Source organism: Rhinatrema bivittatum, chromosome 1 (assembly GCF_901001135.1).
Source record: "Rhinatrema bivittatum chromosome 1, aRhiBiv1.1, whole genome shotgun sequence".
NCBI lineage: Eukaryota > Metazoa > Chordata > Amphibia > Gymnophiona > Rhinatrematidae > Rhinatrema > Rhinatrema bivittatum.
In genome coordinates, this window is record NC_042615.1 from 549,907,794 (window position 1) to 549,934,180 (window position 26,387).

The 26,387-nt window shown below is 44.9% G+C and overlaps 1 protein-coding gene across 3 annotated transcripts in view; it reads left to right on the top strand.

Annotated features, from left to right (window-relative positions):
- Nucleotides 1-26,387, top strand: part of VPS13A (vacuolar protein sorting 13 homolog A) — a 745,426-nt gene that overhangs the window by 662,487 nt on the left and 56,552 nt on the right. For 2 of the 3 annotated variants that reach the window (XM_029616432.1, XM_029616443.1), the window contains exon 68: nucleotides 10,023-10,137. In XM_029616432.1, coding sequence (XP_029472292.1) covers nucleotides 10,023-10,137 — 115 coding nt within the window. Of the gene's footprint in view, nucleotides 1-10,022; nucleotides 10,138-25,001; nucleotides 25,607-26,387 lie in introns of those variants that run through there. The other variant, XM_029616452.1, reaches the window with a different exon arrangement.

Below are 26,387 nucleotides of genomic sequence, written 5' to 3' on the forward strand. Positions count from 1 at the left end.
GGCTCAACAAGGGCCTCATTATTCCAGCCCATTTCTGCCACAACCGTATGGAATTATACAGCATACTGCCCCACCATACGGGTCCCTTGCTTCATACAGAGAATGGAAGTAGAGACTGAAACAAGTGGCCAGAGTCATCAAAACTGATTTTAGATGCTGTGACAAAGGCATCTACTCCTGGGGGAATTCTGCGCAAATAAATTTAAAATTCTGTGCACAAAAACTTAACTCTGCAAAATTCTGCAAACTTTATATTGGTCAAAATAACACAATTTACATGACAGTCTTTAAGTAATTACATTTTAAATAATACAGAAAAAAGTTATTACTTAAAGATGCAGAATTTTAAATATTTTGAGCAGAATTTCCCTAGAAATTCACTGTAAGTGTGTCCCTTCCACTCGCTCTCCCTACCTCCCTGGCCACTTTGCCCTCTCAGACCTCAACTCCTCCACCTGCCAGTATCTCTCCCCTCCACCTCTAGGCTCAACCCCTTCCACTCTATTGCCAGTCCCAGAGTTTGACTCCATTCTCAGTACTGCCCCTCACACAGGCTCCCTCTGTCCTCTCTCACTCACACACATGCTCCCTCTCTCTAATACACATGCACACACCCTCATGCAGGCTCCCTCACTCTCTCATACACACACACATCCCCTCATACAGGACCCTCTCTCTTGCATACACACCCACACAAGCTCCCTTTCTCTCTCACACATACATCCTCACACAGGCTACCTATGTCTCTCTCTCTCTCTCTCTCTCTCTCTCTCTCTCTCTCAAGCACCCGTTCACACAGGCTCTGTCTCTCACATACACAATCCCTTCAAACAGGCTAGCACCCTCACAATACACATGGTCCCTTTTTCATACACAAGAGCTCCCAATCTCTCTCACACACACACACACACATTCCTTCACAATCTCCTCATATAAGCTTCCTCTCTCTGAAACCCACACTCAAGCATCTCCCGGCTCTCTTACCTCCCATGCTCTCTCTCACCCTCCCCTCCCCCTCTCCTCTCTCACACACACACATATTCCCTCTCACCGGGGCCTTCCGTCTTCGCCACGAGCGGAGCACACTCCGTTTGCGGCACACGGAGGCCTTCCGTCTTCGCCACAAGCGGAGCACGCTCCGTTCACGGCACACAAGGGCCTTCATCTTCGCCCCGAATGGAGCGTGTTCCGTGGGACACGCTCCGTGCGCAGCATGCCGGGATTTCCTCTGCTATTTTCTGTGCAGAAATTGGCAATTTGGTGCGCCAAATAACTTTGTGCCAGTGGGACCTCCTGTCTTCCTCACTATCCTCCCCCCATGTCGGGGGTTTGCTTCCTGGTGACAATTTGGGTGGCTAGGGGCCCGGGGAGTTGGTTCCTTAGTATCTGCTCCCCCATTCTCCTCTGGCTATGGGTTGGACGGTGTTAAAACTGTGCATGCTCCGGGCCTGCAAGCTTTGTGCCAGACGTAGGGGAGAACCTGGGGCAGGTGCAAAACAATGACGAGGGCAAAGAAACAATGTAAAGCCCAGTATCTCTGATCTGGGGTGCAATATTTGCAGCGGCGGCAGCATTGCTCAAAGATCTTGGCGAACATCAAACCTCTCAACAGTCAGCGAAACTGCGCTGGTCATTCCTTTCTTAGCGGCGTACATTGCTACAGCAAAATTGGAATGACGGAAGTGATTGCGACGTGAAATGGTCTGCACCTCGCAGGAAAGAGCACCAAAGGACAACCTGGGTTGGTGCCCGAGGGTCGCGGTCGATACCAAGGAGGGAGGCAAGCAATGGCGTACCTTGCGCTCCAGTACAGTGCAGAGGGCCAATTAGGTGGATGCAAACGGAGCGGGAAGTCGTGGTGCCATGAGATTGGAGTTAACCAGAGATGGATCAGCTTCGCGAAGCCAGTGCAATGGTGGGAGCCACAATGGTGGGGTGGCGAAGGCCCACTCAGAGCGGCAATAGGCATTGACAAAGCTGCAGTAGCCCAGACTTGAAAATCAGGGGGCTGGAATTCAGCAGTCCCATGCACTGCCAGTTCCGTCGGCAACAATGGAAGAGGCACGAGCCCAAAGAAGCACAGAGGCGCTACACCTTTGCAGTGCAAGCTGCAGGCAGGCACTTGGGTAGTTCAGGGCCTCATAGCTAAACCCAAGTGGGTGTGCTATGGCAGGCCAGTTCCCAGATGGGCTACCTCCTACTACATTCAATGCAGGATTTGGAGGAATAGCGGGCATGACATGGCTGAGTCCGCAGCACATTCATGTTTGGGTACCTGGGGCTGGCCCACAGTGCAACATTCCTGTTATCAGTGCCATGGCTGCACAATAGGGCTCCAGATACCTGAATTATCCAGGGGCTTATGTATGCATCCTGCCATTTTGGACCCTGTGTCTTCCCCCTGTGCCTGTGATCAGAAGCGGCGGGCAGACAGCAGCTTCAAGAACAGCCAGCACGGAGACTAGGGATTTGATTGACAGATCTCCAATTGACATCAGCGTTGCACTGTCAGGAGCACAGCAACATGACGATTCCACAGCAGCATTGTCTGGGCCTAGTCTGTCTGTGGGCTTGGTGGCGCAGGCTGTGGTTGGGTCTGAGCGGCTGGGGCCATTGGATACCTCCATCGTTGGCGGTGCTGAAGCTCGGTTGAGGTTGTGCCATGTACATTGTCAACTGTTGTGGGAGCCTGCACCCAAGGAGCAGGCAATGACAAGTTAAATGGGGATCAGAATAGCACTGTTATCAGGGGTCAGAATTGTACATATAATGTTGTGGCCTTAGCTCAGAGTGGCAAAAAGAAGCATAAGAGGACACGGGCTGCAAGTTCGGGCTCCAGCTCCAGCAGTTCATCTGACTCATCGGATTCAGTGATGAGAGCACTCCCAGGCCTCCGGCTCATTCAGTTGAGGCAGGCAGAGGGCCACCTGTGTTAACCATGCTGTCACAATTGTGGGAGAGTGTCCCCAGGGCTTTGCACAAGAAGATCAGCAAGTGCATTTATATTGATACTTTTAGTATAATGGAAGGGAGGAGAAAGAAAAGCGATAGGAAAAAGAACAAGGGTAGAGGGGAAGCCAATGGCCCAGATATAAAGGTGCCAAGGAACATAGTCAACTGGACTAGGGCTTGCTCAAAATGATTAGCATTGTAGAGCAGAATGATCCTGCACAATATGGGCCTATATTGAGCTACGCTGACACAATCCATGAGGCGTATAAAGAGTACGAAGAGTGGGCATGCCTGAACTACAATGAACACTTCCAAGATAAAATGGAAGAAAATCAGTTCATGTCATGAGGTACTCAGAACATGGGGCTGTAGCTCAGGCAGATGGCGAACATGGAGCAGGCAGCGCAAAAGCATAACAACTCGGCAGGCCATTTGCCTGCACCTGCGAATAGTAAAGTATGTTGGCACTTTAACAAGTCTGCATGTTTAATCATGATTGTTCCATATGTTTTAGGTCCCATCTCACTGTTAGGTGTAGTAAGAGGCTTAATATGGGGAGTTCTGCAAAAGCAAAATGTGCAACATATATTCAAGAGCTCCAACTCTGACCAAACGGGACAGAATGATGGCTTAACCATTAGCCCAAGCACAGCTCTGCTTCCAAAATAATAAAAGGATTCTGGATAAGGTTTATGATTCCTTTTCAGGATGAAATCTCCATGAGCTCGGATTGCAACATGGGTTTAGCAGTGTGCCACACTGATATAGTGCAGCAGAAGATTGACGCTGTTAGCCCTGGGTAGAATGGCAGTCCCTTCACTGATCCACCGTTTGCAGAGATGATATTTTCACCTTTGGCAGTCGTACCAAAAAAGAAACCTAGAAAATTTAGGCTCATTCAAAACTTGTCTCATCCTCTCGGAAGGTCAGTGAATGATCATTTGCCACGGGATGAATGCTCTGCAACACGCCTCCTTTGACAGTGCCGTTGCATTGCTGAGGATCTGCGGAAAGGGTGCCTTGATCTCGAAGATCGACATTGAATCGACTTTTAGATTGCTCCCCGTCCATCCCCATAGCTTTCCTCTATTGGGCTTCCATTTTAGGGGACAGTAGTATTTTGACAAATGTATGCTGATGGGCTGTGCTGTTTCTTGTGCTTGCTTTGAGCTGTTCAGTTCTTTCCTCCACTTGGTGGTTGGGCAGCGAGTGGGCATTGGGAATGTCATACATAACCTTGATGATTTCTCTTTATGGGACCCAGTGGGTTTGACACTTGCACCATAAGAACATAAATGCCATAGTGGGTCAGACCAAGGGTCCATCAAGCCCAGTATCCTGTTTCCAACAGTGGCCAATCCAAGTCACAAGTACCTGGCAAGTACCCAAACATTAGACAGATCACAAGCTACTATTGCTTATTAATTACTGTAATAGCAGTTTATGGATGTATTCTCTAGGAACATATCCAAACCTTTTTTAAACCCAATTACACTAACTGCTATAACCACATTCTCAAGCAATGAATTCCAGAGCTTAACTATGCGCTGAGTGAAAAATAATTTTCTTTGATTTGTTTTAAATGAGCTACTTGCTAACAATCATGGAGTGCCCACTGGTCCTTCTAATATCTAGAGAGTAAATAACCGATTTACATTAACTTGTTCAAGTCCTTTCATGATTTTGTAGACTTCTATCATACCCCCGTCAGTCGTCTTCTCCAAACTGAACAGCCCTAACTTTTTTGCCTTTCCTCATAGGGCTGCCACTCCATGCCCCTTATTATTTTGGTTGCCCTTTTCTGCACTCATCTGACCATTTAATCCTATTCTCTGTTCCCTGTCTTTTAACCAACTTGCAATCCACAAAAGGACATCACCTCCTATTCCATGACTTTTTTAGTTTTCTTAGAAACCTCTCATGTAGGACTTTGTTGAACACCTTCTGAAGATCCAAAAACAGACTGTTATCAGAATTCCAAGGCATTGCTTCTGAGTTTCATGTGCCATTGGGGGAGAAAACTGAGGGTCTGTCCAAGATCGTGTCCTCCTTGAACTCAGTTCAAAGGAGATGGTATCTAGGCTACCTATCGACAAGCTGCGCAGATTACGCGAAATGCTCCAGCATATGTTGGTAGCGAGGAAGCTGACATTGCCAGCATTCGGTCCCTTGTGGGTAGCCTGAACTTTGAGTGTTGGGTCATCCTGATGGGGAGGGTATTCCTTAGGACAGTGATGGCCAACCTTTTGAGCTCAGTGTGTCAAAATTAATTTAAAAAAAAATGAGCATAACTCGGGTGGTGTGTCACTTCTAGAAAAATCCATAATTTTGTGATATTTGTAGCTCTAATAACAAAAAGTTATAATTTTAATATATGTACTGTATTTATTAATAAAGCAAAAACAAATAATTATTTACCTTACCTGCTTAGTGACTTTTTTGTTGCTGAATTTCATTGGCTAAATCTTCAATTGAAGGTTGGTATTTCGTACACTTCAAGCCCAAGCAAGCGTTACAAACTTCATCTGTCAGTCGGATTCTTTTATTGGCTCCCATTCATTTTCACACCACTCCCTCCCCATCCCCCAGGCATGCACACATTCATTCTCACACACACAGCCCCCCCCCCCAGGCAGGCACCCATGCATTCACACACATACACCCCCAGGCAGAGTCCCATTCACACACATGCACACACTAAAGGCAGACCCCCCTCTCTTTTGCCAGCAACCTCGGAACCTCTCTCATTCCTCTGCTGCCACTGTCACTGCTGCCACATGGCTATTGGGGAGGTGCCGATTGCTCCTACTGACACTGAAGCCCATTCTGCTGCCTCCTCTGTGCAGGCCCTGTGGGCTTCCACTTTCTCCATGCTGATCTCGTACATTGTGAGATCCGTAGAGAAAGTGATTACGTGTGCCAATCACTAAAAAGTAATTTTTTTTTTTTTTTGCCTTTGCTGTCTGATCTTAGTTTTCTAATTGGTTGGTCACAGGCTTTTTTTTTCCACCTTCCCTTTCTTATTTTTTTTGCCAATTCCTTTTATATTGTCTTTTTTTCTGTTTCTTTTCTCTCCATCTTCTTCCCTCAAACACACAGTCAGGTTCTCATTCTCACATGCATGTCTCTCACACACACACAGGCTCTCACTGTCTCATGCCCTCTCTCATACAATCATTCATACACACAGGCTCTCACTGGCACATGCTGTCTGACTCTCACACACACAGGCGCTCTCTCACGCCCACATGCTGTCTTGCTCAAGCACATGCTGTCTCTGCAAACATTCAGGTCCTACTCTCAAACATAATCTCTCAACTCATCTCATACACGCATACACACACACACACACACCCTCTACAGACCCTCAGCCTCTCTCTCACCTCTGGGCCTCCTCTTCGCGGGTCACCGCAGGATGGGCTCTGCAGCGGCCCTAATCTTCTCGGGCCGCGGCGGCCCTGCTCCCGGGCCTCTTCCTCTTCTCAGGCCGCTGCGACTTGGAATTCACGGCGGCCCGTAAGCACAAGTGCTGCTTCTCTTCTGCACGCGCCGATGCTTCTCCTCCATCCTGCCCTCGCGGCTCCGGCAACATTTACTTCCGGGGCCACACAGGCATGAAGGAGGAGGAGCATCAGCGCGTTTAAATGCGATCTTTTTCTTCGGGCCGTGGTGACGTGAGCCTCACCACGGCCCTGCCTATCTGCCTATCATTGCGCCGCATGAGCCTCCCTGCACCCGGGGCATGGGGGGGGGGGGGTGGAGGGGTCCGGAGGGTGGGGGTATACTAAAAAAACAAATTTTAAAGGGTCAGCGCAGCCGAAAAAAAAAAGGCTCAGCGCAGCCGATAAGAAAAAAAAAAATTTCACGATAGTCCATGAAATGCTGCACGTGTCAGCAAAAACGTCTCGGCGTGTCACCTCTGACACGCGTGTCACAGGTTAGCCATCACTGCCTTGGGAGGTTGACCCAGGCTTCAGCAGGCATCAGTCAACCACATCATTTTAGCCAGGTATCTGTGGCAATGAAGAAGAATTTCGCATATGGGTCAATTTCCTCAGCGAATTTAACAGTGTATCTGTGGCAGGAACCTCCAATCTCCAACCGCGACTTGGATATGTATTCTGATGTATCAGGCAGTTGGGGATTTGGGGTATATTGCCAAGGCTTATGGTGCGCTGAACCATGGCCCTCAGCATGGAGGGGGGGGGGGGGGCTGACAAAGAACATAATATCCTCAAATTATTTCCCATATTGGTTGCACTGATGGTGTGGGGTGTAAGGCTCTCCAATAAGAGAATAATCTTCTGGTGTGACAATCGGGCGCTAGTCAAAATCATCAGTAGGCACTCTGCAAAATGCCCAAAAGTGGTGGGTTTGTGTAGAGAGAGAGTTCTGCAGTGTTTGCACTTTAAAATGACTATCGGGGTGCGGCACGTGCCCAGCGTAAGTAATGGTGTGGCAGATGCACTCTCGCGTGCTAAATGGCATTCATTTTGCATACAGATACCAGATGCGGACACAGAGGCTACAGTGGTCCCGGAGTGCCTATGGAGAATTGGGATGTGACCACCTGGGACCTGTAACATGGAGCACTAGCCCCTACAATGTGGGCAGCTTATCAGAGATAACGATCGCGTGCATGCATTCTTGGGTGGATTGGGATGGGTGAAGGGCCCTGTACCAGCTAACCTTATTCAATATGTTGCAAGGGCGAAGGATGGGGAGGGTTGTCCATGGGGAGCGGTAATGAATCGTCTCGCAGGAGTTGCCTTTTTCATGAAGGCGCAAGGGTGGAGGGACCCAACCAGGGCCTTCATGATAATAAAGATGCTAGTAGGGTAATGACGGAAAGTTGGGCCAAGGAAGGAGTTAAGAAAGCCCATCACGCATGAACTACTTATCTGCCTGGGGAAGACACAGCCTTCTCCTTGGCCTTTTTCAGGGCAATAAGGGTGAGCGAGTTGGTGGCTGGATACAAAAACTGATGCCAGTCACAATGGCATGCTTATGCGGAATATTCACATCAAAAGTGGGGTGGTGTTTATCTTAATCCACAGTTCAAAAACTGACTAAGAGGGGAGGGTGCCCCACTATGCTTGAGGCAGGTAGCATCTCAAGTCAGTTGCCCGTTGAGGAATCTGGATTTATATTTAGCGAGCAGACCTACCGGGGGACCTCACCTGGTAGTGCATGCTGATAGGGTCCCACTCACTAAGTACCAGTTTAAAGCAGTTCTTAAGGGATTGTTAGTTTACTGTAGCCGGAACCTGGAAGAGTTTGGAACTCACTCGTTCAGAATTGGCACAGCAACCAGTCCTATGAAGGTGGGTTTGAACATGGAAGTCATACAGAGAATAGGTAGATTGAAGTTGCCTGTGGTTAACCTTTACGTTAGACCTGGCCCAGGCAGCAACTAGCAATGCCAATAAATTTGTCTTACAGGTGTGCACTATGGGCCGGATTTTAAAAGCCCTGCGCGCGTAAATCCAGCAGGATTTACGTGCGCCAATTTTGCATAGGCCGCCGGCGCGCGCAAGTCCCGGGGCTTCGTAAAAGGGGCGGGAGGGGGCGTATCCGGGGTCAGGGGCGGGAGGGGCGGGTCCGGGGCGTGGCGCCACCCCGGGGGCATGGCTGAGGCCTCCGGACCAGCCCCCGGGTTGCGTGATGGCGCGCCAGCAGCCCACTGGCGCGTGCAGATTTACGCCTGCTTTCGGCAGGCGTAAATCTGCCAACAAAGTAGGGGGGGGGGGTTTAGAAAGGACCGGGGGGGTCGGTTAGGTAGGGGAAGGGAGGGGAAGTTGAGGGGAGGTGGAAGGAAAGTTCCCTCCTAGGCCGCTCCAATTTTGGAGTGGCCTAGGAGGGAACAGGCAGCACGCACCAGGCTCGGCACGCGCAGGTTGCACAAATGTGCACCCCCTTGCGCGCGCCAACCCCGGATTTTATAAGATACGCGCGGCTACGCGCGTATCTTATAAAATCCAGCGTACTTTTGTTCGCGCGCGCGTAAATTTATAAAATCTACCCCAATGGGCGAAGGACAGTCTGGATTATGGGACACTTCTTCGTTCACTTCTTCGAGCAACTTTACAGAGCACATTTGGGATTGGCACCACGTGGGGTCTACATTGAATGGATTGGTCACTGTTGTATGCTGTGGGAGCACTTGTTACCCCTGTTGCAGCACCACGCAGCAGTGCATGCCCACTCAGAGGCTGCTATTATTTACATGGGTGGGAATGATTTAGGAAGTCTGTCCTGCAAATTATAAGGGAGGACTTTGCAGACATCTATTTTAAACCCAATTGCTTGGTATGGTCTAATATCATAGACAGTGGTTAGACTGAGACTGTACTAGTATGTCATGTATTGGTTTGTATGCAGTGTTGTTGCTGGGGTTACTCGAGGCGGGGGGCGGTGGGGGAATGAGATATTGAATTTTTCACCAGAGGCTAGCACTGGACTATGTCCTATTGAGGACGGTTGCGAGGTTGCCATTAGAAGCAGCAGAGCCCGGAAGTTAGGACCCTTACTTGAATGTAGCAGGGGCTGAATCCATTGTTGCTGTCTTGCTTATGTATGGCGGACGGCGGTTGGGTGCAATGCAGTGAATACTGCACATGAACTCAACAGCTCGGGTACAACAGGTAGTGTTTTATGTTGGTTCAATAAAGCTTCAGCCTTTTTACACCCATAATTAATCGTGGATGTCATTACTTGAGTTGTTACTGTTTTAAGGTCAGGGGGAGGACTAGTGGGTGGGGGGTGGGGGACATCCCGGCTACGAATGTTAATCAGCTAAATCTACTTGTGGATGCTTTCAGTACAGGGAACCATGGATCTCGTCTGCTTGTGGCTAATCCATTCTGTCAAAATGTGATTTTGAAAATGGAAAATGTTTTTCCACTTTTGACTTGTGCTGTATTATAATAAAAATGTGTCCAGAACTTGGAAATAAATTGTCGTGCTCTATACAGTTATTTATCAAAACATGTAGCAAAAATGTACAGTTAATCACCGACTTCAAATTTTTTGTCAATTTGTACATTCCATTTGTGTTTGCTATTTTGTAGTGCTACAGAATCTTCTGCTGAAGTGCATAATCTACGCCCTCCGCGATTCTTTCATGAAGATGGAGTTATAAGACCTTACAGGATGAGGGAGGGTGCTGGAAGTCAGATGTTACAGGTGAAAAAAACAGAATTATAAGTTTGTATAAATTTTATTATGACAAAAAGGAAACTTGCTCTTTTTCTTATGATGAGTCCTTTAGTTAATGAACTGTTTAGTTGCCTTTTCAGATTAATCTAAACTTCCTAAAGTCAAATAATCAAAATAATAATCTGCTCATAATGAGCTCACACTTAATGAAATTATAATCAAAAATATATTTAACTATCCGTGTAGAATTTTTAAAGTAACATATTTTTACACTTAAATTTAAATTTATAATTTTATATAAATTAGTATAAGATTATTGGGGTTTTTTTTAATCCAGTAAATATGATCATATAGTGAATTCTACTAACGAACTCTTATTAGAAACATTCCACTTCAAGAACTTCTTAATATCACTATATACTCCTGTGGAAGTAGATTCTGCCATGATTGTACTGTGTATGAGAACATTTGTAACTAGTCCAAATTGTGCTAGAGGAGTTTGCTATCCTCAATATTTTTGAGCACATAGAGAAAACTTTGAGTCTTCAGGGTCAGGAGAAACATTTCAGCGTACTTTTCTTTGTTGATGGCAGTGAGCACCAGAGAGTTTAAAAAAAACAAAAAACAAACTTATCAGAAATATAACATTCATACTTCTGTAGACATTATGGGGTAGATTTTCAAAGGGTTGCTCGCGTAAGATACGCGCGCGTTGAGCCTTTCTTGCATAGGCTCGGTGGCACGCGCAAGCCCTGGGTCGCGCATAAGTCCTGGGGCTTGAAAAAATGGGCGTTCCAGGGGCCGTGGGCGGGGCACTGGCCCGGGGGCATTCCAGGGGCAGGTCCGAGGCCTCCGGAACAGCCACCGGGCCGGGGGATGGAGAGCCAGCAGGAGTTTTAGTTAGGGCTGGGGGGCGGGTTAGATAGGGGAAGGGAGGGGAAGGTGCAGCCTTGGAGGGGAACGGAGGCAGGCTGCTCGGCGCTCGCAGGTTGCAAAATTGTGCACCCCCTGCACGCGCCGACCCTGGATTTTTATAACATGCGCGTGCATGTTATAAAATCTGGCCCTATGTGTTTTATATGATTGCACAACTGATTGTTGGAGTGTTTTATTTTTTCCAATTGGAAATTCTACATGAATCCTAAACAGTTCTCTGTAAGCTAGAATCTCCACACTGGCCCTTACAACATTTCAGATTGCTGGCTGCTCCTCTGGTGCCATAAAGAACATAAAGTTATAGAACTTTGTAATCTTTCTACATAGTGAAAAATATATATTCACTTTTAGTGCCAACATTTTTATATAAAAATTTTATATTCCGAACATGAGATAAATCATGAGTCTGTCAAAGTGAATGGAACTGAATTATCAGTATTTGAAAATAAATTCAGGCAATACATTATTTAAATTATGGAGCAAACAGAAACAGTTTCAAATGTCAGGAAATAGTGGAAGTTATGTCATAGCAGTAAACCTGAGTAGATATTAGGAACATGTAGTAGAGAGTATATAAATTCAAATGTTCATGCCACATATAAGATGAAGCTTTGTATATTATTTCCTGATTTTTGCCTGTCATGATGGGGTATGGGTTGTTTGACAGTCTCTTGTTAATATGGGTGGGATATGCAGGCTTGGGAAATATGTGCCATTAAATTGTATGTAGCATGCACCAGCTAGATGACTATTAAGGATTTGGGTAGTTTGAAGGTACACAGCTGAGGCAACTGAAGATGTGGGAAAGAAGCTTTTTACATAAACAATAATAGTTGCTTACCGTGTATAGGGAGCTACTAATTTTCTTGAAACTACTACTGCTGCTGCTACTATTACTACTGCTGCTGTTGCTGCTGCTGCTACTACTACTAACATTATTAGCATCACCACTTTGAAGTACTTAACTTGGTTTAGAGTAAAAAGTAATTATTCTCAGAAGAAAAGCAGTTTATATATTACACAACTGTGTCACATGGCTGTGCATGGTGCAGATCAGAACACATTCTAGAGCAGGGATGGCCAACTGTTGTCTTCAAGAGCTATAAACAGGCCTGGCTTTCAGAATATCTGTAATGAATTTGTATGAGATGTATTTGCCTACAATGGAGGCAGTGCATGTACCGCTATCTCATACATATTCATTGTGGATATCTTGAAATTCAGACCTCCTTGTGACTCCTTGTGGACCAGAGTTTGCCACCCCTGTTTTTAGAGTTCTCTAGAGAAGGCTTCAGGTCTTTACTGAGCATGCACTGTACATGTCCAGACAGTTCAGAGATTCAATAGACCCTAGCTGCGCCACTACAGTATGATTGTTGAATCAGCCTTCAGTAGTGTTGAGACCCATGCCTTGCTATTCTTAGTGACTTTGGATTTTATTGGGAAGCAAAAGTTCCAAAATGATATGTTTTAATCCTGCATAGCTTCTTACCAAATCTATATTATTGAATATTGGCATATCATATTGAAAGATGTTACACAATTTTCAGATTTTCTCCATCAAGAGAAACAAAACAATATTCAAGCTCTTGTGGAGAGAGGCAAGGAATGTGATAAACATCTGGTGCAGACAACGTATGATGTTTTTTAAATGGCCTTTACTATGGCCATTGATGCTTACAGATCCTTATTACTGTGAGCCTTGGGCTTTTGTGAAGATATGCAAGAAATAAGGTCAAGGAAACAGTGGATCTCATAACAGACCATGGTGCCATACTTTAGACCCACTCTCTGCCACAGCAAAGACAACTTTGACATCTGTAACTCTGAGACACCCAATTTTCCCAACTATATAGCATCCTGGATATCCACCCCCACTCTCATAGAGAAGTCAGACATCCAGGATTCAGAAATCCAGGAATAAATAGATTGTGGTGGGCTCCAGCAGAATAGGGCCTGTGACGAAGAAACATCCACTTTCCCTGCTGTTACAATTATATAGCACCATTTCTGCTTTGGAAAATGAAGAAGCTTCAGCAATAGAAAATAGTGATGTCTGAAATGATGAAGTCACCCAAAAACCCATTAACATTATCAAATATCATACAAGAAAGCTTCTACTGCTAGGAGACTCTGTCATTAGAGGAATCAATTTGGCAACTCATTGTGATGAGGACATGATAGTTGAATGCCTTCTAGGATCCTGAGCTAGCAAAAGTGCAAATCAGATAGACAATGCAGTTATAAAAGAAAAGGGGGAGTAGCTCTCTATCAAAAACAATATCCAAGCAATTGAAATGCAAGGGTCATGGGATAGAGAAGAAGCATTGTGGACTGCCTTTAAAAAAATAAAAATAAAAAAGAAGATGGTGCTTCTATTTACACTGGTGTGTTCTACAGTTCACCAACTCAAACAGAAGACCTGAACATCCAAAAGGTGGGAAAGGAGAAGTGATGCTTGTTGGAGATTTTAATCTGCTGATGTAGTTTGGAGTGTCCCTTTTGCAGAATCTACAAAAATTAGAGATTTGAGCAGACCCCTTTAAGGGGGGTCTGCTCAAACCAATGGTATTGGAATGCTCGAGTGAGAGAGTGACACTCAAATGAGTGCTCACAAATGGGGATAATGTCTCTAATGTTCAGGTAGATGCTCACCTGGGCACTGGTGATCATCTGATAGTTTTGTTTGATATCGCAGCCAGGACAGAGTGAAATCACACGAAGATCCAAGTTTTAAACTTCAAAAGTATGGACTTTATCAAAATGGGGCATATGTGGAAGAAGAACTAGAAGACCGGGAGAAAATGGGTCAGGTAGAACAACAGTGGACCAAATTAAAAGGAGCTGTTATAAAGGCAACAAATCTATATGTTAGAAAAAGAAACAAAAGTAAGAGGAAAAAGAAACCAATCTGGTTCTCAAAAGAGGTGGCTGAAAAAATATTGGAAAAAAGAACAACGTTTAAGAAGTATAAAGGATCCCAAGCAAAGGAACACAGGGAAGAATACCTGATGAAACAGAGGGAGACAAAGAAAGAAACCAGAAAAGCAAAAGCTCAAGTAGAAGAAAGGATTGCCAAAGAGGGTAAAACAAGGGGAAAAAATGTTTTCAGATATATCAGAAAAAATAGGAATGCCTGTGGTGGTATAGTAAAATTGACTAGGGGCAATGTGTGCAGAAAGCCCGAAGAAATAGCAGAACTATTAATTAAAGAAGACATGGAGAAAGACCATTGCTGGTTGACAAAACCATGGATGGGAGTGGGGTAGACACCCCCATTTACAGAAGACAATGTATGGAAAGAGCTGGGGAAACTGAAACTGGACAAGGCCACGGGGCTGAGTGAGGTACATCCCAGGATACTAAGGAAGCTCAGAGATGTGGTGGCGGGTGGTTCGGTAGATCACTGGAAAAAGGGAGTGGAGCTGCAAGAATGGAGAAGAGCGGTTGTGGTCCCACTTCACAAAAGTGGTAGCACAGAGGAGGCTGGAAACTACAGGCTGATTAGCCTCACCTAGGTAGTGGTAAAATTATTGGCAACTCTGCTGAAGGAAAGGATAATGAAATATCTACAATTTGGTAGGCTGCTGGACCCAAAGTAGCATGGATTCACCAGGGGAAGGTCCTGTCAGACAAATCTGATCACTTTTTTTGATTGATTGACTAGAGAAACTGGTTCAAGGAAGGGAGTGCTTGATGTGATTTTGTCACAGGCACCGCAGTCCATACCCCAGGGGCCTCCACATCTGAAATCATTAGTTGTCAGAAAGAGAACATATTTTGGCCCTGAATCATTTCCAGCACAGCCTAATGTCAATAATGAGGCATTCAGTTAGCTCTGCATTTCCACCTAGAAACATAAAAATGAGTCATAAGCAGATAATGGAATTCCTTGCAGATAAGCTTCCTAAAGGAACAAGTCTTCATCCCTAATACTTTTATCTCTAAAGGACTTGGACCTCTCCCAGACTTCGCTAATGGGCCCAGGATGGGGAGTACTAAATTATATGTTTATCGCTAATCAGGAATGTTGTGTTCCTTCTAGAAGTAAACAATAATTTCTTATAGTGAGATTATAGTTCAAGTCAAAATCCTCAGTTCAAATTAAGCTCCCTATTAGTGATATAATTATGTAGGTACTCAGACACTATGAGGCATCAAATACATAAACTATAGACAAAAAGTCATATGGCTTTGTTTTTAGATTCTCGGACAATATAACCTTTTTAGTGTAAGTTTATTAAATACTTGTAAGATTATTATTATAAGGTGTCTATGTAAATATTATAGTGTTGTTATAAGGTGTCTTATGTCAACAAATGAAATGTATAAAAATGCTATGATTGCTAAGCTCAGGGCTGCACATCGAAACTGCATGAGCAGGGTGCAGCCTGAGGCTACAGACTTAAACCCATTGGTGAGCATAACAGTCTTCTTTTTAAATTTTTGTATCTATCTTTTTAAAGGCCTGATCAATTAACTCATTTAAAATAAAAAAGCATATATTCTCACAGGACAAGCAGGATGGTAGTCCTCACATATGGGTGACATCACAGGATGGATATCACAGGATGGACATCACAGCATGGCACTAACCCCAGCAGCCAGCAGGGGTCCCCCTTCAGTCTTCTTTTTTCCGCGCAGCAGTAGCCTCGCAGTAAAGGAGGTCTGTAGAGATCCCTGACAGGAATTTTCCTCACGGAATTACTAAAAATTAATTTGCCCCACAGGGGTCCCTCCTTTAACTTTTTTCAGACTGTGGTACTCCGGTAAGTTTTACCCGTTTTCCGTCGATTACCATCTAGATTGGCCATTGACCGTACTGCGGCTCGATTTTTTTGCCATGGCGTCTGGGTTCAGTCGGTGCCCAGACTGTGCTCGCACCATGTCTATCACAGACCCTCATAAAGTCTGTGTAATGTGTCTAGGATGTGAGCACGATGTCTTGACCTGCACCAAATGTGCCCTAATGACACCAAAAGGTTGCAAGGCCAGAATGGAGAAGATGGAACTTCTCTTCTGTGCTCAAACCCCGACTCCTTCCATTGCATCGACGTAGTCAGAGCCGGCACAGTCAACTTCGCGCCAGCATCGACCACCAGCCAGTGACCGCCCGGCATCGACGATTTCTCGGCCTTCACCCTCTACTCCCCCTCAGGACTGAGGGGATCGTAGAGACAAACATCGCCATCGACACCGTAAGTCTCGGACCATCGAGGGAGCGAAATCATTGACCTCTCCATCGTCCAAGCCACTGTCGAAGAAACCCCGTCCAGAAAAGGCACCAACCATTTCTGCGACCGGTCACCGAGGCAACCCTCACCCGACAGGGGATCGGGAGCCGCGATTCCGCCTTTAATGGTGGTCCCTCCAGCTATGCCTCTGCCTCCTTCTTCTGTTCCGGAGCCGGTCTCCGAGAAGAACTGGACCGGTTTGTTCAGGAGACCATTGACAAGGCGATGCAACGACTCCAGGTTCCTCCAGCACCGGTACCGATTGCGGAACCGATCACCGACCCGATTCCGGCAGCGTTAACACCGCTGCTCTCCAGGATGGAAGCGCTCATTGCCATGCTTCCACCGATGGATCCCGGGTCTCAGATGGCGCCGGTGCCCTCCCCACTTACATTGTCATCGGGAGGAGAAACACCGTTCCGCATCCCTCCATTGGGAGTTCTGCCTCAGCCATTGATACCGATATGTCCGGCGCCACCGAGCCCATACATCGATGCCCTCGATGCCAGTGCCTTAGATGCCTTCATCAGTGCCTCCGATAATTCCTCCGATTCCTTCGGAGCCTAGACCAGGACCTTCAGGTATTCCACCACCCTGTCCCCCTCTAGTTCCTAGAGGGACAGGTGCTGATCCCTACGACACCTGGACCGATGATTCTTCTCCAGACACCGATGATTTACCTTCACCACCTTCACCCACTGAAAGTAGGAAGCGTTCTCTTCCAGAGGACCTCTCCTTTATAAATTTTGTGAAGGAAATGTCTGAATTGGTCCCCTTCCAATTGCAGACCGAACAGGATGATAGGCACCAGATGATGGAGTTGCTCCAATTCCTGGATGCCTCTAAGGTAATAACCTCCATTCCTATCCACCAGGTTCTTCTGGATCTCCTGAAGAAGAACTGGGAACACCCTGGCTCCATTCCTCCAGTCCATAGGAAAGCTTCACTATCTATTTGGTGCAATCAGCTCCAAACTTTCAAAAATCACAATTGGATCACCACTCTGTAGTGGTGGAGTCTGCACAGAAGAGAGCAAAGAGGTCAAAGCCTCACTATTCTGTTCCCCCTGGCAAGGAACAGAAGTTCCTAGATGCCATAGGTCGCCAAGTCTTCCAAGGGTCAATGCTCATCTCCCGGATTGCCACATAGCAGCTCTATATGACCCAATATAACAGAGTCATTTTTAAGCAGATACAAGATTTGTCGGACTCCCTGCCTCAGCAATTTCAAGAACAGCTACAAACCCTAGTAAACAAGGGTTTTGAGGCAGGCAAGCATGAGATTACAAAATCTTATGACATCTTTGATACTTCTACTAGAGTATCTGCAGCTGCTATTTCGGCTAGAAGGTGGGCCTGGCTCAAGTCTTCTGACCTTCGGCCTGAAGTACAAGACAGGTTATCCGACCTGCCTTGTGTCAGACATAATCTGTTTGGCAAACAGATTGAACGGACGGTGGCGGAACTTAAGGACCATCATGAGACCCTCAGACAGCTCTCTCTGATGCCTTCCGACTATTCTTCTAAGCAGCCCTTCAGGAAGGACTCTAAAAATTAATTCTTCCACCCGAAAAAGTCCTATCCGCCACCAGCCAGATCCTGTGCCACGTGACCTTTTCAAAATGCACAGTCTCATCAAACACGTAAACAAAAGCCACAAGCAGCTCCTCAACCAGGGCCTGCTTCAGGTTTTTGACTTCCACCTAGAGAGCAGCAGCCAGATTCCACTGCCTCACATACCAGTGGGAGGTCGATTGTGCCACTTCCACAACATATGGCACTCAATCACCTCAGACCAATGGGTGGGTACTGGCAATAATTGCTCAGGGTTACCATCTGAACTTTCTTTCCGTGCGTCCGGACTCCCCACCTCTACCGAGGTGGAGAATATCCGATCACTCCATTCTTCTGGATCAAGAGGTCTCCCTCCTTCTCCAGTCCAAAGCAAAAGAACCCGTACCATACTCTCAGCACAGCCTAGGTTTCTATTCCCGATACTTTCTAATCCCCCAAAAATTGGGAGGCGTTCGTCCTATTCTGGACCTATGGGCCCTCAACAAGTACCTATAGCGAGAGAAGTTCAATATTGTAACCTTGGCTCTCTTCTCCCTCTTCTACAAAGAGGAGACTGGCTCTGCTCTCTAGACCTCCAGGACGCATACACTCATATTGCGATAACTCCATCTCATCGTAAATACCTGAGGTTTCTAGTAGGCCCCAAGCACTACCAATACCGAGTGCTTCCATTTGGCCTAGCGTCTGCGCCACAAGTCTTCACAAAATGCCTCATAGTCATCGCAGCCTTTCTCAGAACCCAAGGTGTTCACATCTACCCCTACCTAGACGACTGGTTAGTCAGGGCTCCTGCTCATCAAGCTGCTCTGTCGTCCCTCAATCTAACCTTGCACACCTTAATTTCATTAGGATTTCTCGTCAACTACGACAAATCCTATTTAGTCCCATCGTTCATTGGGGCAGACTTAGACATCTTGCAGGCAAAGGCTTTCCTGCCTCGATAGTGAGCACTAACTCTCATGTCTCTTGCTCACCAGCTGCAGTCTCAGCACTCTGCGACTGCACGCCAATTTCTCATCCTCCTGGGACACATGGCATCCTCAGTCCAGGTCACATCAATGGCCCGCTTGCCATGAAACTCATGCAGTGGAATCTAAGATCACAATGGACTCAATCCATTCAGCCCCTGTCAACCATTGTCCACGTCACCGACTCACTCCGTCTGTCTCTCACCTGGTGGAAAAATCAGATCAATCTCCTCCAAGGCTTGCCCTTTCAGACTCCAGGCCCTCAAATCACGCTCACCACCGATGCTTCCAACCTCGGCTGGGGAGCCCATGTGGCCAATCTGCAAACACAAGGATCTTGGTCTCCAGAGGAAGCCAAACACCAAATAAATTTCCTGGAGCTTCGAGCACTCAGGGCTTTTCAGGATCGCCTCTCAAATCAAGTCATCCTGATTCAGACGGACAACCAGGTGGCCATGTGGTACATCAAGAACAGGGAGGCATGGGCTCCTTCCTTCTGTGTCAAGAAGCTGCACAGATATGGGCGGAAGCTCTCTCCCATTTGATGTACCTCAGGGCCACCTACTTTCCGGGAGTGGATAATGTGTTGGCAGACAAGCTGAGTTATGTCTTTCAACCGCATGAGTGGTCTCTCAACCTCTCGGTAGCAAACTCCATCTTCCAACACTGGGGATATCCTCAGATGGACCTCTTTGCATCTCCTCAAAACTGCAAAGTAGAGAACTATTGCTCTCTCATTTGCAGCAAATGCTCTCAGCCAGAGACGCATTCTCCCTCTCATGGGCAACCGGTCTGCTCTATGCATTCCCCCCACTTCCTCTTCTCTCGAAGACTCTCATGAAGTTACGTCAGGACAAGGGAACCATGATCCTGATAGCTCCTTACTGGCCACGCCAAGTGTGGTTTCCAATACTGCAGGATCTCTCCATTCGCAGGCGCATTCCCTTAGAGACGGACCCGCTTCTGATCACTCAAAACGACGGATGCCCACGCCATCCCAATCTTCATGCCTTGTCCCTGATGGCATGGATATTGAAAGGTTAATCCTTCAGCCACTTAACCTTTCTAAACCAGTTTCCCGTGTCTTGCTTCACTGAAGCCTTCCACGAGAAAATCTTACTCTTACAAATGGAAAAGGTTCACGTCATGGTGCTCTTCTCAGTCCCTTGACCCCTTTTCCTGTCCAATTCCGAAGTTTCTGGACTATCTCTGGCATCTATCAGAGTCAGATCTTAAGACTTCTTCCATCAGAATGCATGTCAGTGCGGTAGCCGCCTTCCATAAAGGTGTCGGTGATGTCCCTATATCAGTACAACCCCTGGTAACATGTTTTCTGAAGGGCTTGCTCTACATCAAGCCTCCACTACGTCCTTCGGCCCCTTCTTGGGACCTTAATCTGGTTTTGGGTCGGCTCATGAAACCACCATTTGAGCCTCTTCACTCTTGTAAACTTCGATATCTCACATGGAAAGTGATTTTCCTTTTGGCTATCACTTAAGCTCGCAGAGTTAGTGAATTACAGGCCCTAGTTACCTATCCGCCTTACACTAAACTTCTGCAGGACCGAGCGGTACTCCGCAGTCACCCAAAATTCTTACCTAAGGTAGTTTCGGATTTTCATCTCAATCAATCCATCATACTACCTACCTTTTTTCCCAGGCCCCATGCCAATCCAGGAGAACAGGCTCTGCATACCCTTGATTGTAAACGGACTCTAGCATTCTACCTAGACCGTAGAGGGAAAGCACTCAATTGTTTGTCTCTTTCCACCCTAACAAGTTAGGGAAGCCTGTGGGTAAGCAGACTCTCTCCTCCTGGTTGGCGGACTGCATATCCTTTTGCTATCAGCAAGCGGGCATTCCATTTCACGACCGTGTTAAAGCACGCTCTGTGAGGGCCATGGCGACTTCGGTAGCTCACCTGCGATCGGTGCTGCTTCCTGACATTTGCAAGGCTGCCACCTGGAGTTCTCTCCACACCTTTGCAGCCCACTATTGCTTGGACAAAGCCGGAACCTCTTCACAACATGACATACCAACACCCTTCCGCCTGCCCGGTGCAGTTCAGGATGCCCTCTACCAAATTCCAACCCAGTTGTTGTGCCTGTTGCACGCCTTTGGGTACATCTGGAATACTCTCCCTACCTTTCTCCGCCTTGAACCCTGCCTGGCCACCTTCAAAAAAGGCATAAAAACGTGGCTTTTCAGAAAGGCCTACCCGGAAACCAACCAAACCTAAACATTTCCACATAATCTACCCCGAAACCAACCAAACCTATACATTCCCACATAATCCCCCCCACCCCACCCGCCCTTTTCCCCCCCCCCTCCTAAGGCTTTCCCTTTTTTCCCCCTCCTTAGGCCTTTTTTCCCCCCTCCTTAGGCCTTTCCCCCCCCTCCCAAGGCTTTCCCTCTCGCCTCTCCTTGCCCACCCTTCCCCTTTTATCTTCCTACAATTTTACAAAATTGTTCAATTTAGTCCGATATAATCAATCCTATGCTAATTGTCACTAATGTAAATATTCCTTTTTCTGTAAATAAGTTCCTTTTATTTCTTATGTTAACGGTTGTTTTTTATACTCTCACTCATGCTACCTATCTTTCCCTCTCTTCTTCCTGTCTCCCTTACCCTTCCTTCTTCTCTTCTTCCTGTCTCCCTTACCCCCTTTCTGGCCTGCTCCCATCCCCCGGCCCCCTGTTCATTGTAATTTCCTCCTTTAACTGAGTTACTTGTAAACCGGCGTGATGTGCCTCACGAACGTCGGTATATTAAAAGTTGTTAAATAAATAAATAAATAAATAAATATCCGGACATCCTCAGCTCGGTACTGACCCATATGTGAGGATTACCATCCTGCTTGTCCTGTGAGAAAGCAAATGTTGCTTACCTCTAACAGGTGTTCTCACAGGACACCAGGATGTTAGTCCTCATGAAACCCGCCCGCCGCCCCGCGGTGTTGGGTTCGTAACGTTTTATTATTTTATTTTTCGGCACTGCCTGTAGCTTTTAATTAAGACTGGCTGCAGGGTTAGTGCCATGCTGGGCCTGCCCAGGGGGGGCAATCAAAGTTCTGGAAACGTTGACAGAAGTTTTCCGTGATTGGGCTGCATCCTGTGATGTCACCCATATGTGAGGACTAACATCCTGCTGTCCTGTGAGAACATCTGTTACAGGTAAGCACATTTGCTTTTTTACTGATTATTTTATCTGATTCTACTGAGTTGTCCTGTCCTTTTAAATATTTATTGTTCTCACTGACACATTTCTTAGGAGCAAAGATGTGTTAAACTCGTATAGCAAGGTGTGTTAATGAGAGAGAGTGACCTATAAGGGAACTCCTTATTAAAGATTTTCTCACTTAGCGCTACCTGACAAAGCTTCGAACTCAGAACAATTTACTTGGATATGGTCCTGCATAGGAGTCTCATGAATAAAATGAGAAGTTTTCGAGTGGGCATAGATGTGGCGGGGTGGATTACAAACTGGTTCACTTACGGGAGACAGTATTTGATGGTAAATGGAATTTACTCTGAAGAGATAACAGTGTTAAGTGGACTGCCACAAGGATCAGTTTTGGGATCAGTTCTGTTAAATATTTTCATGAGTGACATTGAGGAAGAGATAGAAGGTAAAATTTGTCTATTTGCAGATTTTAAGATTTGCAAAAGAGTAGTCAAGCCTGAAGGAGTAGAGAGAATGAAAAGTGATTTAAGAAAGCTGGAAGAGTGGTCAAGGATTTGACAACTGGGATTCAATGCCAAGAAGTGTAGCATCATGCATCTGGGGTGCTGTAATCCAAAAGAGCTGTATGCAATGGGAAGGGGGTAAAGGACTAATGTGCATGGACCAGGAGATGGACCTTGGGGTAATAGTATCTGGCAATCTGAAGGCAGCAAAGTAATGTGACAAAGTGACAGCTAAAGCCAGAAGGATGCTGAGCTGCATAGCGAGAGGAATAACCAGTAGGAAAAAGGAGGTGGTAATGTCCTTGTACAATTCCTTGGTGAGGCCTCACCTGGAGTACTTTGTTCACTTGTAGAGACTATATCTCAGAAAATATAAGAGACAGGATGGAAGCAGTCCAGAGAATGGTGGCCATAATAATGTGGTGGTCTGTATCAGAAGATTTATGAAGAAAGGCTGACTAGATCAAAATATGTATACCCTGCAAGAGATGAGATGCAGGGGAGATATGTTACAGACCTTCAAATACCTGAAAGGTTTTAATGACGCATGAACTTCTAACATTTTTCATTGGAAAGGAAACTGTAGAACTAGGGGGTCACTAAAAAAAAACTACAGGGGAGACTACTCAAAACCAACATCAGGAAATATATCTTTATGGAGAGGGTGATGGATGCCTGGAATGCCTTCCCAGAAGATATGGTGAGGACGAAAACAGTAAATGAATTCAAATGGACATGGAATAAACTGCAATCTCTAGTGGCTAAAGTTGGAACTGAAGAAAAGGGTGCATAGGGGGTAACCTTTCATGGAGTGGCAGTTACTACCCTTAACAGAAGACATGAGGTTTACCACCCCTAATAGAAGGCTTGGAGGGGTAACCTGCACGGAGTGGCGGTTATAACCATAAGGAGCTTGCTGGGCAGACTGAATGGACCATTTGCTGTTTATCTGCCTTCATTACTATTTTAAGTCCAAGCTATCAAATGAAAACTGTCCTGCCCAACACCTTCCTCTACGTTGACTTCTGCGAAAATGCTTAGGAACTAGGTTTTATCTAAAGGTGGCATTACCTATTCAAAGAGATGTAAAACTTGCTGGAAATAATGTTTAAACATGTCCAATGTTGAAAAATTAAGGCTTTGGGCATGGTAATCAGCCAGAGATTGTTTTCCTACTGTCATTTTCCAGCTTATCATTGGCTTCTGAAGGGACAGGTTTCTATATGTGGTTTAGCACAAGTATTGAACATTTATGATTGGACAGCATAAGACTTTGCTGATTGGTGGCAGGCATTTTACACACATCTTTTACAAAATATAAGAAACGTGCAAGTGAATTCCTTTTGTAAAGGAATTGGGCACTTTCCATTTTCAGTGATTAGCATTGACATATAACATGACATAGAACATGTGCTAACCCCACAGGCATATAGTACTTTAAGAAAATACAGAAACATCTGGAGAAGGAATGTGATTAGTGACAAGTTGAAAAAGGTTCTCACCAAGGCGATAATTTAAGGGTTAATATAAATAGAAGAGAGGATTTGCATTTTTTTTTTTTTTAGCTGTTTGCTGTTTTTTGGTTAGTAGAGAGGATATTATTTCTGACATAAATATGAACGAATTGGAGCATGATGCGTTACAGTACAGTGTCTGCAGTCTGTTTACTGTCAGGCTGGATCCATCCTCTTTCAATTTTCACATCATTCCCATTTTACCAACCTTCACCCTGTATGGCAGCATATTTAACCTGTCATGCATGAAAAGCCATTAATGTTAGAGTAGTGTATTTTTCAGAAGCTTTGATATAAAGTCCATCTATCTTTTCGCTGCTCTCTATTTTTCCTCCTTTTTCTCTCTGCATTGGCGGGGAGGGAAATGGAGGGCTAGAGACCATCCACATCAGTTAGGAAAGAAGTATTCTCAATATTATATATAAATGAGACAGGACCTTACCATCTCTTGCCATTAAGTTTTGGGACATTAATTTGAATGGCCAAAATGGTGGTGTATAAATGCTTGGTCAAAACTTTTTTTTTTTTTTTTTTTTTGTTATTTTGAAATCAGGGAGTAGTATGTGCTTTTTTTGAGTCTTTAATTTTAACAATTTTTAAATATATAAATATATATATATATTTCAAAAATATTTTTATTACAACATAGCTATACTTTGTTTTTGCTATATTTTGCCTGTGGGGGGGGGAAGGGGTTGAAATGTACCAATATTTGCAGGCCCAAAAAAAAACAAAACAATTTGCCCCATAACAAACACAGTCTGTTGTCTGAATTTAGTCTAACTGAAACTTTTAATACATTAGTGTGTTCAGGTAGAAGTATGAATTTAATTTTTAGATATAGAGAGTAGGATAAGGAGATACAAGATGCTTTCAGTGTTGTTTCTCTCTGTATTTTCTTCATTTAATTCTGCCTTAAAATTCTGCCAGCTTAAACTAACATTTGTACTTCTTTTTCCTCCCACTATCCTGCTTGCAGAAAAGACAAGCCTACAGTGAATGGACTAGAAATGATGATAGTGATGATGATAATTGTTAGGATGATAATCATCCTGGGTGTCATTGATACATGTATGCATGTTCTGCAATTTTTACATTGTATATCTTAGTCTCTGTGATTGTCCCTGCTTTTGCTACCTCAGAAAAATCAGGGATGTTAATGTTTTGCAGCCCTTGACCTAAAAGAGATGACAATTTCACAGTATTTTACAGAAACACTATGTAAAAGAAGTTGATTATACGAATCATGATGGAAAAAATTGCATTTTTTTAAATTATTGTAACAAAGTACAGTGTGTAGTGTCTATTAAGTTGTCTTTTGCTATCATATATTTTGTTTTAAATTATGTTGATATATCATTCTTTTTTCCATATTCATAATTTTGGCTTTTAAAGCATCCTTTTATTTGAAGCCATATATTTGTTAGCGAAATGCCTTTGTTGTACAACATGGTCTTCAATGTAGCCTTTCTAGGCTGTGGTTTGATGTTCTATTAATGTAACAAAAAGTTATTTTGAGTTATACTTCATTTTAAAAGTATATTGTTTGAATTTGTAAAATAAATAATAAACATGACAAACGCATACAAATTTGAATTATCTTTTGTCTTTGTACACTGTTCCGCATAATTCCTGGAACTGAATTACATAAAAATACCTTTTCCTAGAAAGATTATTTTACTGTTTAAGATTCAATTCATTTTCCAGTTGTCTTATCACATTGTTTTTCCATTCTTTGTTATCTTTAAATAGTTTTTATATATACTTTGATTTATACATTATCTGGAATATTTGAATATTAGTTAGATCTTTCTTTCATCTTGTATTTAGTTTCTTTAGATAGTTCTTATGACTTTGCATAAACATGTGCATCTTTTATTGTGTGCTGATATTCTCATTCCTGTTCATACCCAGATCAGTCCAGACAAGTGGATTTTGCATCCCTACCAGAAGATGGGGGCAGAGAATAAAACCTTTTCAGGCACTGCTACATAACTGAGATGCCACCTGCAGTCCCTCAGTATTTCTTTGTCTCCAGTAGATGGTAGAGGTGCAAACCTGCAGTCTGAAAAAGATTTAAAAAAAAGTAGAGGAAATTTAGACAGAATTAGTTTTAGAAGAGACTAGAAGAAATTGAGGTACTTCCTGAGATGTTAGGCATCTTTGTGGGCCATCCCTCAGATGGAGCCAGGTGAGTGGGGGGGTTGGTGATCCATGACCTGGCTCAGCCCGCAACATTCAGAGGGACCGAAAGCTAGTGGACCTGGCTCCCTTTGAGGCCTTCTCTCCTTCTTCGTCAGCCAGAGCAGGGAAGAATGCCCTTTCTTTTTCTTAAGAGCATGTTTTGACGACACTGCTCCTTTAA